At 34.0% G+C, this 12,241-nt stretch overlaps 1 protein-coding gene across 3 annotated transcripts in view; it reads left to right on the plus strand.

Annotated features, from left to right (window-relative positions):
• IPO5 (importin 5) overlaps positions 1-12,241 on the plus strand; it is a 61,327-nt gene that overhangs the window by 33,210 nt on the left and 15,876 nt on the right. For all 3 annotated transcript variants that reach the window (XM_020964010.2, XM_020964009.2, XM_020964012.2), the window contains 7 exons: positions 2,494-2,581; positions 3,754-3,860; positions 6,985-7,109; positions 7,208-7,297; positions 7,374-7,547; positions 10,743-10,961; positions 11,845-11,928. In XM_020964010.2, coding sequence (XP_020819669.1) covers positions 2,494-2,581; positions 3,754-3,860; positions 6,985-7,109; positions 7,208-7,297; positions 7,374-7,547; positions 10,743-10,961; positions 11,845-11,928 — 887 coding nt within the window. The remainder of the gene's footprint in view (positions 1-2,493; positions 2,582-3,753; positions 3,861-6,984; positions 7,110-7,207; positions 7,298-7,373; positions 7,548-10,742; positions 10,962-11,844; positions 11,929-12,241) is intronic.

Consider the following 12,241-nt stretch of genomic DNA (forward strand, 5'->3'; position numbering starts at 1 on the left):
CTCTTTGAGATTTCTTCATCTCTAGGGAGCTAGAATCTTGACCTCTAGATTTAAATCTATGAACTCTTTCCTTCATTTAGTTACTCTGTAAAATTCTTGGCCGTGGAGCTTGATCTATTCTTTATGACCTGAAAGTGACTCTAGTCAGTTGTAGACAAATGGCAGATCTTCATGAAATCAAAGCTGGAGTGTCCTCACAAGGTTCTTGACTTTTTAATTTTAATAAACAGCAGTTCTTCCTTATTGGTAAGAATTAGGTCTAGAAAACCTTTGCCCTCATCACTTAGTCTAGTTTTTGAGGAATGAAGATATCTTTCAAACCAATCAAAGAGTTTATCAGCTAGTTCTGCTTTTAAAAGAAAAAACTTTTAATGAAGATAGTGAAAAATGTATTGGGTATAGAGTCAAAGACTTAGGCTCAGATCCTGGTTGTGCTATTTGTGTGAACTTACACAGGTGACTCCAGCTCTTTGAGTACCCTCTTATCTGTAGAATGAGGGAGACTAGGTGACTTCTGATACTTACTTTGGATTCTGATCAATTTGAGAGTCCCTTCTTATGCCCTACCCATAGAGGGATGGAAAGGAACAACCTATAGGGTTGTACTCCCTTAGTCTTTTTGGTTGGGTAAGCTAAACAGTAAAGACAAGTTGAAGGCATACATCACATAAATATGAACTAATTGCCTTTCTTTGTAAATAAGTTTTGTGTTGTGTTTTGTTTTGTTTTTTTAAACTCCCTCAAAACTTTTTATTTGCTTACCCACTAGAAACAAAAGTAAAGGAGCACATTGAATTTCTTGTGTGAACCAAAAGGACAGGAACATTTTAGAGATGTAGAACGCTCAGGCTAGAGTGGAAATTATCTCCTGATGAGGCCCAGGGAGGTAAAGAGTCATGGAATTGTGACTTGTGAAGTTTAGTGGGGGGGTTTTCTGCTCAACTACTCATCTCACCTTGCCTCTTGAATTATTTGTTCTCAGTATTTGCAAGTAGGTGCTGTTATATCTTTTTATTACTTTTCATTTGAAGTTAATCATGTGGCAACATAAAATGATGATATACAGGTTCATTGTCAGTGTTTTAGTCTCTGGTATATGTAGTTTATGATGTTAGGTGATACAAGGATAGAAGTAGTTACACAGTTCCCACCCTGAGACAAAAATAAAGCTTTGAGCCATGATAATATTTATAGGCTTTACCCAAATGCTACATAATTTCATGATATCCTATTGTTACCTAAGTTTGGGTGCATATTAGGTAATTTATTTTCCCAAAAGAAAGTTGTAAAACAGGATTAATGCTTTTCAATATATTGAGATCCTTGGAAAGTTTCTTGGTAGAAAGATTCCTCTACAGTATCCATTTCCTGGATATTGTCACAGATATCCCATTAGTATGCCCTCAATACCTTTGTGTTGTATCCTGACGGTAACAAGAACAGTGACCATCTTCACTTCAGTACCTTTTATAATAGTCTCTCTTTTAATTCTCAGAAGCTTTGGGCCCATTACAACTCTCCAGCTCTCAATTCTAGTTTAATTCTCTCACAACTCAAAGCCAAAGTGAATTCAGGGGGTCATATCTGCTATCCTCCAAAATGCAGCCAAGCCTTTCCAACCCTTGGTTAGTCAGCAGCCTTGTTTCTTCCTTCCAGGCAGCAGCCCAGATACCAGATGTTTACCTCCTTTGCCCCACTCTTTCCCAAGTGGAATCTGGATTTTCTCTGTCAACAAACCTACCTCCCATTTATACTTTGATACTAAGGAACTATCTGCTTTCTGTGAGGTTGACTGTCATGTATTTACAGAACCATTAACAACATTAAGTGGGATAGGTCCATATTTCTCACATACTGTTTTCTCTGTGTCAATTAAAGAACAAGATTTGAAGCCCCAGTAACTAAAAATTGACTCCATAGCCTTTCAGTAATAGTTGTGTTTGAAGTGCTATATACTATGTTCTGGTAGGGACCATTGAGTGCTTAAATGTTGAACTCTTATATATTTCTTGAGTTGATGTTTACAGCTCTACTTCCTCTTTCATTATTGTATATATCAAGTTATACACTTATTTATACTCATTTATTTATACACATTTTAGTAGCCAAAAAATTTACTCTATGTTTCTTAACAATAATAATAAAATGGAATTATAGAGTATCTTATTTGGCAGAGCACTTCACAGGCATCTTATTTGATCATCACAGCAACTTTTGAAAATAGTCTGCCTATTTTTCTTATATTAAAGCTGAGGTTGCTAAGGCTCAAAGAAAATAAGTGATTTGGGCACTTGGTCTCAGCTTGTAAATAAGAGGATTCAAAACTAAGTCTCTACTGAATCCAAGTCTAGAAGTGTTTCCACTATGCCACCTTCCCACTGGAATATTTGAGTTTTATCAAATTTTTTACTTTCTCGTGTTGGTTGGAGAGGGGATATCAAATTAAGAAACCTGTTTCTGTAGGTAGGAAGTAAGTAATTGCTTTGTATTTAGTTCCTCAGATGTTAGCGATGATGGTAGACTTGGAAGAGGATGAGGACTGGGCAAATGCTGATGAGCTGGAAGATGATGATTTTGACAGGTAATTGCTCAGAGAAAACTCTTAACACATGGCCCAATAAACTCAAGACTGGGAATGAAAGCTTGTAAATTCTAATTCCAGTTCAACTTATTGGTTCCTGGTGTGATATTTGCACCATTTGTCTCAGAAACTATTTTGTAGGAATAAATGAATAATTACATTTAATTAAGCATGTTTTAGACAAAGGAGGGGAAGGTGGGGATTATAATTTCTTGCACAAGTAACTAAATGCATTATTTTATCAAAAATACTGACATTTTTAAAGAAACCTGGCATTTCCCTCCTGTGGTTTATGTTTTTTTTTTTCCTCCTAACACCTACTCATGGTTTTAACAGTTAGTGCTTTGTTATTTGAGATGTTTATTTATTGCTTGTTGTACACAAAAACAGATAAATAAGAGATTAAGGAATACAGGTATTTTTAGAATATAAAAAGGATAACTACATTTATCTTGGTAGAGGAAATGAGGTTTAGCTGCAGCATATGATTTAGGTATTTTGGCTTATTTTAGAAATAGTGAAATTAGCTTACTTGGAGCAAAGTTCATTTCAGTTGGAAGAATCAAAGTATGTATCATTTTGCTTTCATTGCAGTGGGGGAGAACGTCCTTTTTGATACTCATTTACAAATCTGGAATAGATCTAATATGAATTTTTAGACCAAAAATGGTGTTAAATATTTGAACTTGTTGTTGAGGAAATTAGAAAATTTTCCTAAGAAGTATTGAAAGACAAAATCTATATTGCAAATATATGTTTTTTTGGGGGGTGGAGTAGGGAGAGAGAGAACTTTACAAATGCTTGCCAGCCACAGAATTCTATAGTTAATTTGAAACCAATAGTCAGACGCACCTTATTCAGTATTATCAGTAAAATCTTTAATTAGATTATGTTTTATACCAGAACTCTTTCTTGAGGTTAGTTTTTAAAATTTAAAAGTTTAACAAGATTTTACAAACCAGTATTTGAAACATCACCAAAATCATTAATATTTTAGTTGTTTTCTCACTAATGTTCTAGCCATATTAACCATTTCTTTGTTTGAAATACCTATAGTAGTTATCATAAATTTCATGTTAAAAATATATTAGGCTAAAACTTTTAATTTATCAATCTCTTAAAATTTCTCTGACATTTTAATAAATTTATCGATGCATCATTTCTATGTTTAGCAATGCAGTTGCTGGTGAGAGTGCATTAGACAGAATGGCATGTGGGCTTGGTGGAAAACTTGTTTTACCAATGATCAAGGAACATATCATGCAGATGCTTCAGAACCGTAAGCCATTTTTATGACATCATTTATGTTACGTTTAATTTTTTGTCCTTTTCAACAAACTTGTTACATTTAATTTTTTGTCCTTTTCGACAAACTTGTATGTAGACATCATAGGCATTTAACCTGCCATTACCACTTCAGTGCCCTTTTCACTGAATTGATAAAAATTATGCACTAGGAAAATTTTATAATTTATGGCTTCAGAATATACTGCACAACCGTAAACCTTGAGATTTACCTTTGCTTTTCCCTTTTCCCTAGCTAATGATTTCAATCAGTAATAATTTTGTGCTTTCTTTAATATCTTCGTTGTTCTTATTATCTTCCCCTTTGCTAACTTTTAATTTCTTAGACATATTAAATATCTCTAAAGCTGGTTTTGTTTAGGATACCTAGTCTTTTATTTTCATTGTTTCTTTTCATTTCATAAAATTCATCAAATTCATAAGAATTTGATCATTTTGAAACATCTTGAATAGTTGCCTAAGAGTCAACCATTCTCCATTGTTATGTGGTATATTCTGTGAACCCAGGCAGGTGGATAAGCAAACAGCTAATATGAAAAATTAATTCAACTCAGCAAACATTTAATAAGTTCCTGCTTGCTGAGTACCAAATTTTGATACCAGTTAGATTTCGGGATGTCATCATAAAACAGCATAGCCCTTGGCCTCAGCAAACTTTAGTTTAATACAGACAATGAGATATATGCAAATAATTATAATACAATTTAAAATGTGATTAAGTGACTCAGTCAGATTGATTGAACAACCACTGAGGCTTTTTTTTTAAAGCAAGGGAGATTTCTTTGCTAGTAGTTGCAAAAGATGAATTTGAAAAGTCAATAAATAGTAATAATAAAATTAAAATAAAATTTAAAAAAGTAAATAAAGGCAGGAAAGTCAGTTTAGGAGTTTTCTACATTGATATAGGTGTGATGAAGATTATCAGTGGGAATAGAAATGAATTTTTGGGGTAAAAACATCAGGCTTTGTTGGTAGGCCTGATTGCATTCGTGGGTGGTAAGCCTGGGTAAGTCGGAGAATAGTAGTGCTGCCACTGCAGAAATAGAGAAATTAAGAGGAGGCTCAAGTTAAGACAAAAAATGGTGGGTTTTATTTTAGAGATGTCAAACTTCAGGTATTCGTGGACATTCAAGTGGGAATGTCCAACAGAGGCATTTGGAATTTTAAGTATGGTTAGGACTCAAAAGTGTTATCTGAACTGGAAACCATGAGAATAAATGTGTAAGGGAGATAATATAGTGTCAAGAAAGTGAAAGAAGAAATCTAGAATGAAAGATAGTCATCAAAGTGGGCATTCCAGGTGGTGTAATAGAAATTTATTTTTTAATATATATAATATTTTTTCCTAATTACATGTCAAGACAATAGTTTTTAGCATTCAATTTTACAAGATTTCGAGTTTCAAATTTTTCTTCTTCCCTCACCTGAACATGGTAGGCAATTTGATATAGATTATACACGTGCTATCATGTAAAACATATAGTGGAGATATTTTTAAAGCCACTTATTCATCATTGTCATTAGTAGTCTACTTCTCTTTTCCTACCCTTATAGTATATATTTGTTCCTAAAAGAACTTGGAAAAGTTACAGTGGACAAATAACTATTCCACACTAGCCTTGTAGGGTGGTGGTTGTGAGTTTATACATTAGACCTTCCTTAAATGACCCTCTCCTTTGAGTAATCTCTAAATTTTAAATGCTTTTGGATTTTTTCAAAGTAAACTAAAACTTTTTGTCCATTCATTTATCAAGAATTGGACACATTATCTAGTGTTATCCTATTATCTAGCGTGTTAAGTTTAAAATAGGAAGAAAAAAACCTTTTGATCTCCTGTGGTTTCTTCCTTCCCCCCCCCCCCCATCTATCTGTATTTGGCAGTAGAATCGGCTTCTTTATTTTGGTTTGTTTTGCCAAATGTCTCATTCACCATCATATAAATTATATCTTAATGAAATTGCATCTAATTGCTAATAATTTTATAGCTGGTACAATTAAATGATAAATATTGTCATAGGTATGTTGATTTCACATGAGATATGGCAGTTGTATTCCTTCTTGGAAATTAAAAAATTAAGTTGGAAAAGATCAAGTAAGTACATCAAATGCTGATGTGTTCATTTTCCAGTTTCACCAAAGTTAAAGTTTATGTTAGTTAAATGACTGAAACTAATAAGGAACATTTGTAAAAATATGGTTGGATGTGGATAAAAGCAGTTATTACTCAAAAGGTTAATACCTTGTTAACCTTATTATAGTGGCTAATTTTACATTGACTCAGGTATAAATTACATTACACAAAATAATAAAGATGTCCAATGTGACGTCACGTGTAGTCGTATTTGTCTTGCATTGCAACCCAATATTATATCCGTAAAGTTCTGTTGCATTTACATTTCATTTTCACATGTAGCCAAAAAAAAAACAGTGGTTGACTAATTCTAATAAACAAAAATGGATATGCTTTATGAAAGTTTCACTAAATTTGAATTTTATCATTAGTGGCATTGTTGACATTTGAGCTTTTAAGGAATTTTGAGGGAAATGAATTTTGTGACATTCCTAAATAGTTCTAAAAATCAGCAAGCCCATACTATAAAAATTTCAACTATCATTCCTTTATCTTATAATAATAATCCTATACCAAACTATTATTTTCTTGGAGCTTAGGATTATTTTCCTGATTTTACCACAGTTTATCTTTTTATTTTGCTTCTGTGTCCTCATCTATAAAAATCACACTACCTGTCTATTTTCAAACTTGTTAAGATTTATATAATGATGAATGAGATGTCAATAGTTTTATTTAGAGTGAATTCTTATAACTATTTTGTATTAATGCTGATTTTTTCTATTTGTTCCTTCTATCTGATCTTAAATTGAGAATTTAGCATGCAGTTGCATGAAACATTTACTACGGTTAACAAAATGAAATTGTTTGTGTAGAACTTCATATGTTTTTTAAGTAAGAACATTTATAAGCATTTGAAATTTATGCATGTATTTTTAGTTTTTCAGTACTTAAATCTCATCTTTTCCACCTTGTTTCTATAATTATTTTTATTTGTCTGATATTATTTGTAATGTTTTTTCTGCAGCTGATTGGAAATACCGACATGCTGGATTAATGGCTTTGTCTGCCATTGGAGAGGGTTGTCACCAGCAAATGGAGGGGATTCTAAATGAAATAGTTAATTTTGTTTTGCTTTTCCTTCAAGATCCTGTAAGTGCCATTAGCTGTTTGTTTCAATTTTTTTTAATTCACTTCAGCTTTGATTACAATTCATTAACATATGTACATGTGTGAAAATATGATTTCAGCATCCAAGAGTGAGGTATGCTGCCTGTAATGCAGTTGGACAAATGGCAACAGACTTTGCACCTGGTTTCCAAAAGAAATTCCATGAGAAGGCAAGTAAGCCCTCAAATACAAAAGAAAAAGAAAGTTGCAAGATGACCATTTCCTAAGAGTCTTTATTCTGTACAGGTGATTGCAGCTCTTTTACAAACCATGGAAGACCAAGGTAATCAGCGTGTCCAAGCACATGCTGCGGCGGCTCTTATTAATTTTACTGAAGATTGTCCCAAATCGCTGCTTATTCCATATTTGGACAATTTGGTGAAACATCTTCATTCCATAATGGTGATTAAGCTTCAGGAGGTAGGTTAAATTTGTTTTGGGGAGGGTTTTAACACCACTTTCATTTTGACTTTAATTTTTTTCTTCTTGAGAAAGTTCGTGTATATAACCTTTGATTTAGTTCAGCATTCTTCTGGTATAATTTTCAGGCTGAAGCAACAATGTACATGTTGTGTTGCCATCAACTAGGTAATAGTATGATATTTTATAGTATGGAGCTGAAAAATTTGAGAATTAAAAAATGGAAAAAGAAAGGGCTTCAAGCCTGAGATATTAATGACTGGTCCATTTCTTTCTGGTACACTGCAAAGCCAGTGTTATCTTTGGGCATGTTATGTCAGAGGAAACAAAGATCTTCAGTTTTTCCTTCCCTCAACAAGGTGCCAGGACCTCGGTTTCCTCATGTATAAAGTGGCATGTTAAACAAGATGAGTTCTGTTGTCCCTTCCAGTTCTGCGTCTGATTCTGTAAGCTGTTGCCAGTAGCCTCACCACTACTGTTGTGAACCTTCTCATTCGTTATGTCCATTATTGGTAGTTACACAAAAGAATTACAAGGTGAGACATACTTGAATGCAGTGGTCAAGGAACAAGGTGTGGCATAAGATTGTGATCCCTGCTTTCTAAACTTTTAATGAGAGAAGACTTCTGAGGCCCACAGCTGTCCTCTCTGTTAAAGTGGATCTCTAGATAACTGTCCTCTTCTGAGGTGGCATGTCCCACTCTAGGGCTTTTTAACCAGTTCTGCAGTGAATACAGTCTAGTCACCTCTTCATACCATATTTCACTTAGTTTCGCTATGTTTCCTTAGTTCTAAACTCTGATTGCCAAGTGGTCCTGCAGTAGGCATACCCAAGGGCCAGGAGAGATTATGCACTTCTTTCTCCTTCGTATTGATCCTCATTGAACCTTCTCTCTCCCTCCTTTCCCTTTTTCCCTTCTCTAGGTGGGACTCAATTTATAGATCCTGAATACTATATATTGTTAAAATTTCAGTTCTACTATGGATTTATTAAAGTATCACTGAGCAGTAGCAAGGGCCAAATTGACGTGGAATACCATAGTGAGCTAGATTTGCATGATGTTGCTTCTTAATAGCTCATATTCATAATGGACCTTGCATTTTACAGTGTGTATTGTACTCAAAATAATCCTCTGAAGTAATGCTAAAATTATTATATTTTTACAGATAGGAAAAAGCTGAGTCTTGAAGGGATTAAGAAATAAGTAATATACAACTAGAATTTATTGGAACTAGGATTCATTGCCTTATAGAAGTTAGAACAGAAGTGATTTTAAAAGATCTTAAAATTCTCAAAGAATCTTGGATAGGTACAGTTTGACTAAATAAGTTTTGAGGTCTCAGTCTTAGATCCTGTAATCTGGTCTGGCCCTTCATTTTACATTTAAGGAAATTATGACCAAGGTAAAAGTGACTTGCCCAAAGTCATACACAGCTAGGTTTTGAACTCAGGTCTTCTGATTCCAAATCTAGTACTTTGCCCCAAAATACTACGTTGCTTGCCTCTAATATTTTTCCAGGGTTGTTTCTACATCTGAGCAGAAACATATGAACAAAACACATAGTCTGGAAGCAGCTACTCTTACATGGTATTTTGGTTTGGCTAATCATAATGAGGCAAAGGAATAGTTTAAGTTGATGGCAAAGACATGGTGGAAGTAATTAATCCTATGGTCTGTACTGGGTTAAAAAGTAATATAGTTTATTGGAGAGCTTGTTTAGAGCAAGGTCTGAGAAATGTTAAATGATAGTTTCCATTAGATCGAGGAGATGGCACCACATTGGAGGTGTTGGGGGTACAGTAATACTGGTCTGTGGTCCATTCATGTAATTAAAGTTAAAAATGAGTAAAGCAGTCAAAGGTTTGGGGTCAGTACGTTGAAGCTAGTGAAGATTATGAGGTGTAAGGTGATGAGGGTAAATCTTGAGAGACTCATATCTAGCTGTCAAGCTGATTCGTATTCAAGACAGGTGAAATGGATAGAGGATTTGGGGAATGATTCATAGAAAGAACAAAGTCTGTACTTGAAGAGTGACACTCAAGAATCAGTGACACAGGGGTGACACTAAGGTACAAAAACAAACCTGGCTTTCCCATCCGACTGAGCCGTGAGGGTGACATGGCCTCAGACTACTGGAGGGACAGATGAGGAAACTGGCCTTGTAACATAATAGGGTGAAGAAGGAAGGGACTTCTACTTTAAGCATAATCCACTTGAGTCTAGTCTACTTTGTTACAATTCTTTGTGTACACATCCCCTTGGCTATACTGGAATGGCCTTGAGGGGAGACAGAAGACTTAACTAAGCAGTGGACTCTTAGTAGGAGGTCAGTGCTAAATTTAATTAAGTTAAATAGAAGGTTTGTGGTTTAGAAAATTAGGATCAGGATGGGAAAAGTCTTGAGGAGGAGATGCCTGGTAGGAAGTATTGAACAGTGTTATATCGCAAATGAAATAAAAGTACAGAGCTTGGTAGGCAAAAGTACGAGACAATCTCAGTGTACCAAGTATAGAGAGGTGGCAGAATGATTGAGTGTGGGTACAAATACTCAAACATACCTTTCCCCTCCCAGATTAATGCCTGGCAGATTAGTCCAAGAAAATGTCTCATTGACCTTGTGGTTAGAGGGAAAAGGAGGGAAGTTCTGGATGAATTGATAATTGAGGCTATAGTACCAGATTGAATTACTTAGATTGATTCCCTTTTTGGTTTTCTTTTTTTCTCTGGTTTTGCCACTTTTATTTGACATAGTGGTTTTTTGTCTTTGCATTACTTATTTCCCATTTTAGATCCTCCACCTCCCAGAGAGCCATCCCTGTTAACAGAGAATGTAAAAGAGAAAATCAACACGGGGAAAAAACGTGCAGTCTTCCCATAGCCATAGTACCCTGCTTCTGCAAAGAAGTGGGAGGAAGATGCCTTCTCATATTTATTCTTTTGTGGCCAAAGTTATACTTTCACATCTTTTAGTTTTGATTGTTTTGTTGATCTTCCCCCTTAAATTGTTATAGGCACGTAAATTTTCACAGTTCGACTTCACTTTGCATCACCTCATAAAAATGTTCCTGTGCATCTCTATATTCATCATACTTGTTATTTTCTATAACATAGTGATTTTCTATTACATTCATGTATCACAAATTATCTTTTTTTGTGTTTGAATTTTTTTCCTGTATGTTTTTTCTTTTCCAAGCTGATTCAGAAAGGCACCAAATTAGTTTTGGAACAAGTTGTGACTTCTATTGCATCAGTTGCAGATACAGCAGAAGAAAAATTTGTCCCATATTATGATTTGTTTATGCCATCTCTAAAACACATAGTTGAAAATGCTGTTCAGAAAGAACTCAGACTTCTGAGAGGAAAAACTATTGAATGCATTAGTCTTATTGGTCTTGCTGTTGGGAAGGAAAAGGTAAGAATTATGAAATATTTTGCATTTACTATTTATAATTTCATAGTTTAGAATAATAATTTGACAGAGAAATACATTCCTTTATTATAACTTGACTTTGTGCCTATTAAGTAAATTTTCCATTTTCATTTATCTCGTATCAGTTGCCCTTTTTCTAAAAACATGATCTAAAACTGAAATAATTTGAAAGAATGATACATTTTTGCTGCTTCTTAGCCAAAAACTAACAACAGTCTTCTGAAAATATTGCCCATGTGCAAAATGCTTCAGAACAGTGTTTTATCAAGGTCATCACAATCTGCTGTTTTCTTTTAGTCTCAAATTTTGAGTTTCTGTTATTATAATCTGTGTATTCTTAGAGATGTACACTTGATCCAGGAAGACTTATGAACAATTCATACATGTTAGTGCTCTGCCACTATTTCAAGGGATCCTTCTCTGTAGTCCTTGCTTCCTAAACTCTTCTTGCCAACTCTTCTGACCTATTTACCCAGCCACTAAAGGTTCAAAAGAACTTTGGTGGCAATCGGCTATGAATAGTAGTGTAATTCAGCTGATAATTATAAATTATAATTGAGTTCCAAATATCTGACTTTAAAACAAACTAGAGTATATCATACACAAGATCTATGAAGGCATTGTGCATAAAGAGTTCGGTTACAGTTAACTCCAGGATACAAATCTAAATTTTCTTGTCATTCTGGAATTTTTTTGTCTTAAAATTACTTAAAATTGTGAGGCATGTGTTGACCCAATAAGTATGTTGTGGTTGCAGTTTTTCAAAGTAACCATGAAAAGTTATATAAGAGCAAATACTTTCCTGTCTCTTAATTTGTTTCAGTAATGTTTTGCAATTTCATCTTTGAAAATATTTTGTTTCTAGTTTATGCAAGATGCATCAGATGTGATGCAACTATTGCTGAAGACACAGACAGACTTTAGTGAATTGGAAGACGATGACCCACAGGTAAATCATAATGATATTAATTGGTCCATTTTTCCCCCAATTATGTAAATGTTTTTATTAGATTTAGCTTTTTCTAATAATCACTGAAAACAAAAAATTTTGAAGGTTTTGCTTTCTAAAAGAATTACTACTCCTAAAGAAAATAATGGCTTACGGTTGAGATTTTTGTTAATATATTTTATATATAGGATTTTTTAAAACAGGTAATAGAGGATAACGACTTCCTTCTGTTTTGAGAATCTTTTTGGACTAAAAAATAATATTACAGCTCATAGACTTTATCTACAATTAATTAAACCACTTTCAGGCCAGC

This window comes from Phascolarctos cinereus, unplaced genomic scaffold (assembly GCF_003287225.1).
Source record: "Phascolarctos cinereus isolate Bilbo 61053 unplaced genomic scaffold, phaCin_HiC Scaffold_7;HRSCAF=346, whole genome shotgun sequence".
Lineage (NCBI taxonomy): Eukaryota > Metazoa > Chordata > Mammalia > Diprotodontia > Phascolarctidae > Phascolarctos > Phascolarctos cinereus.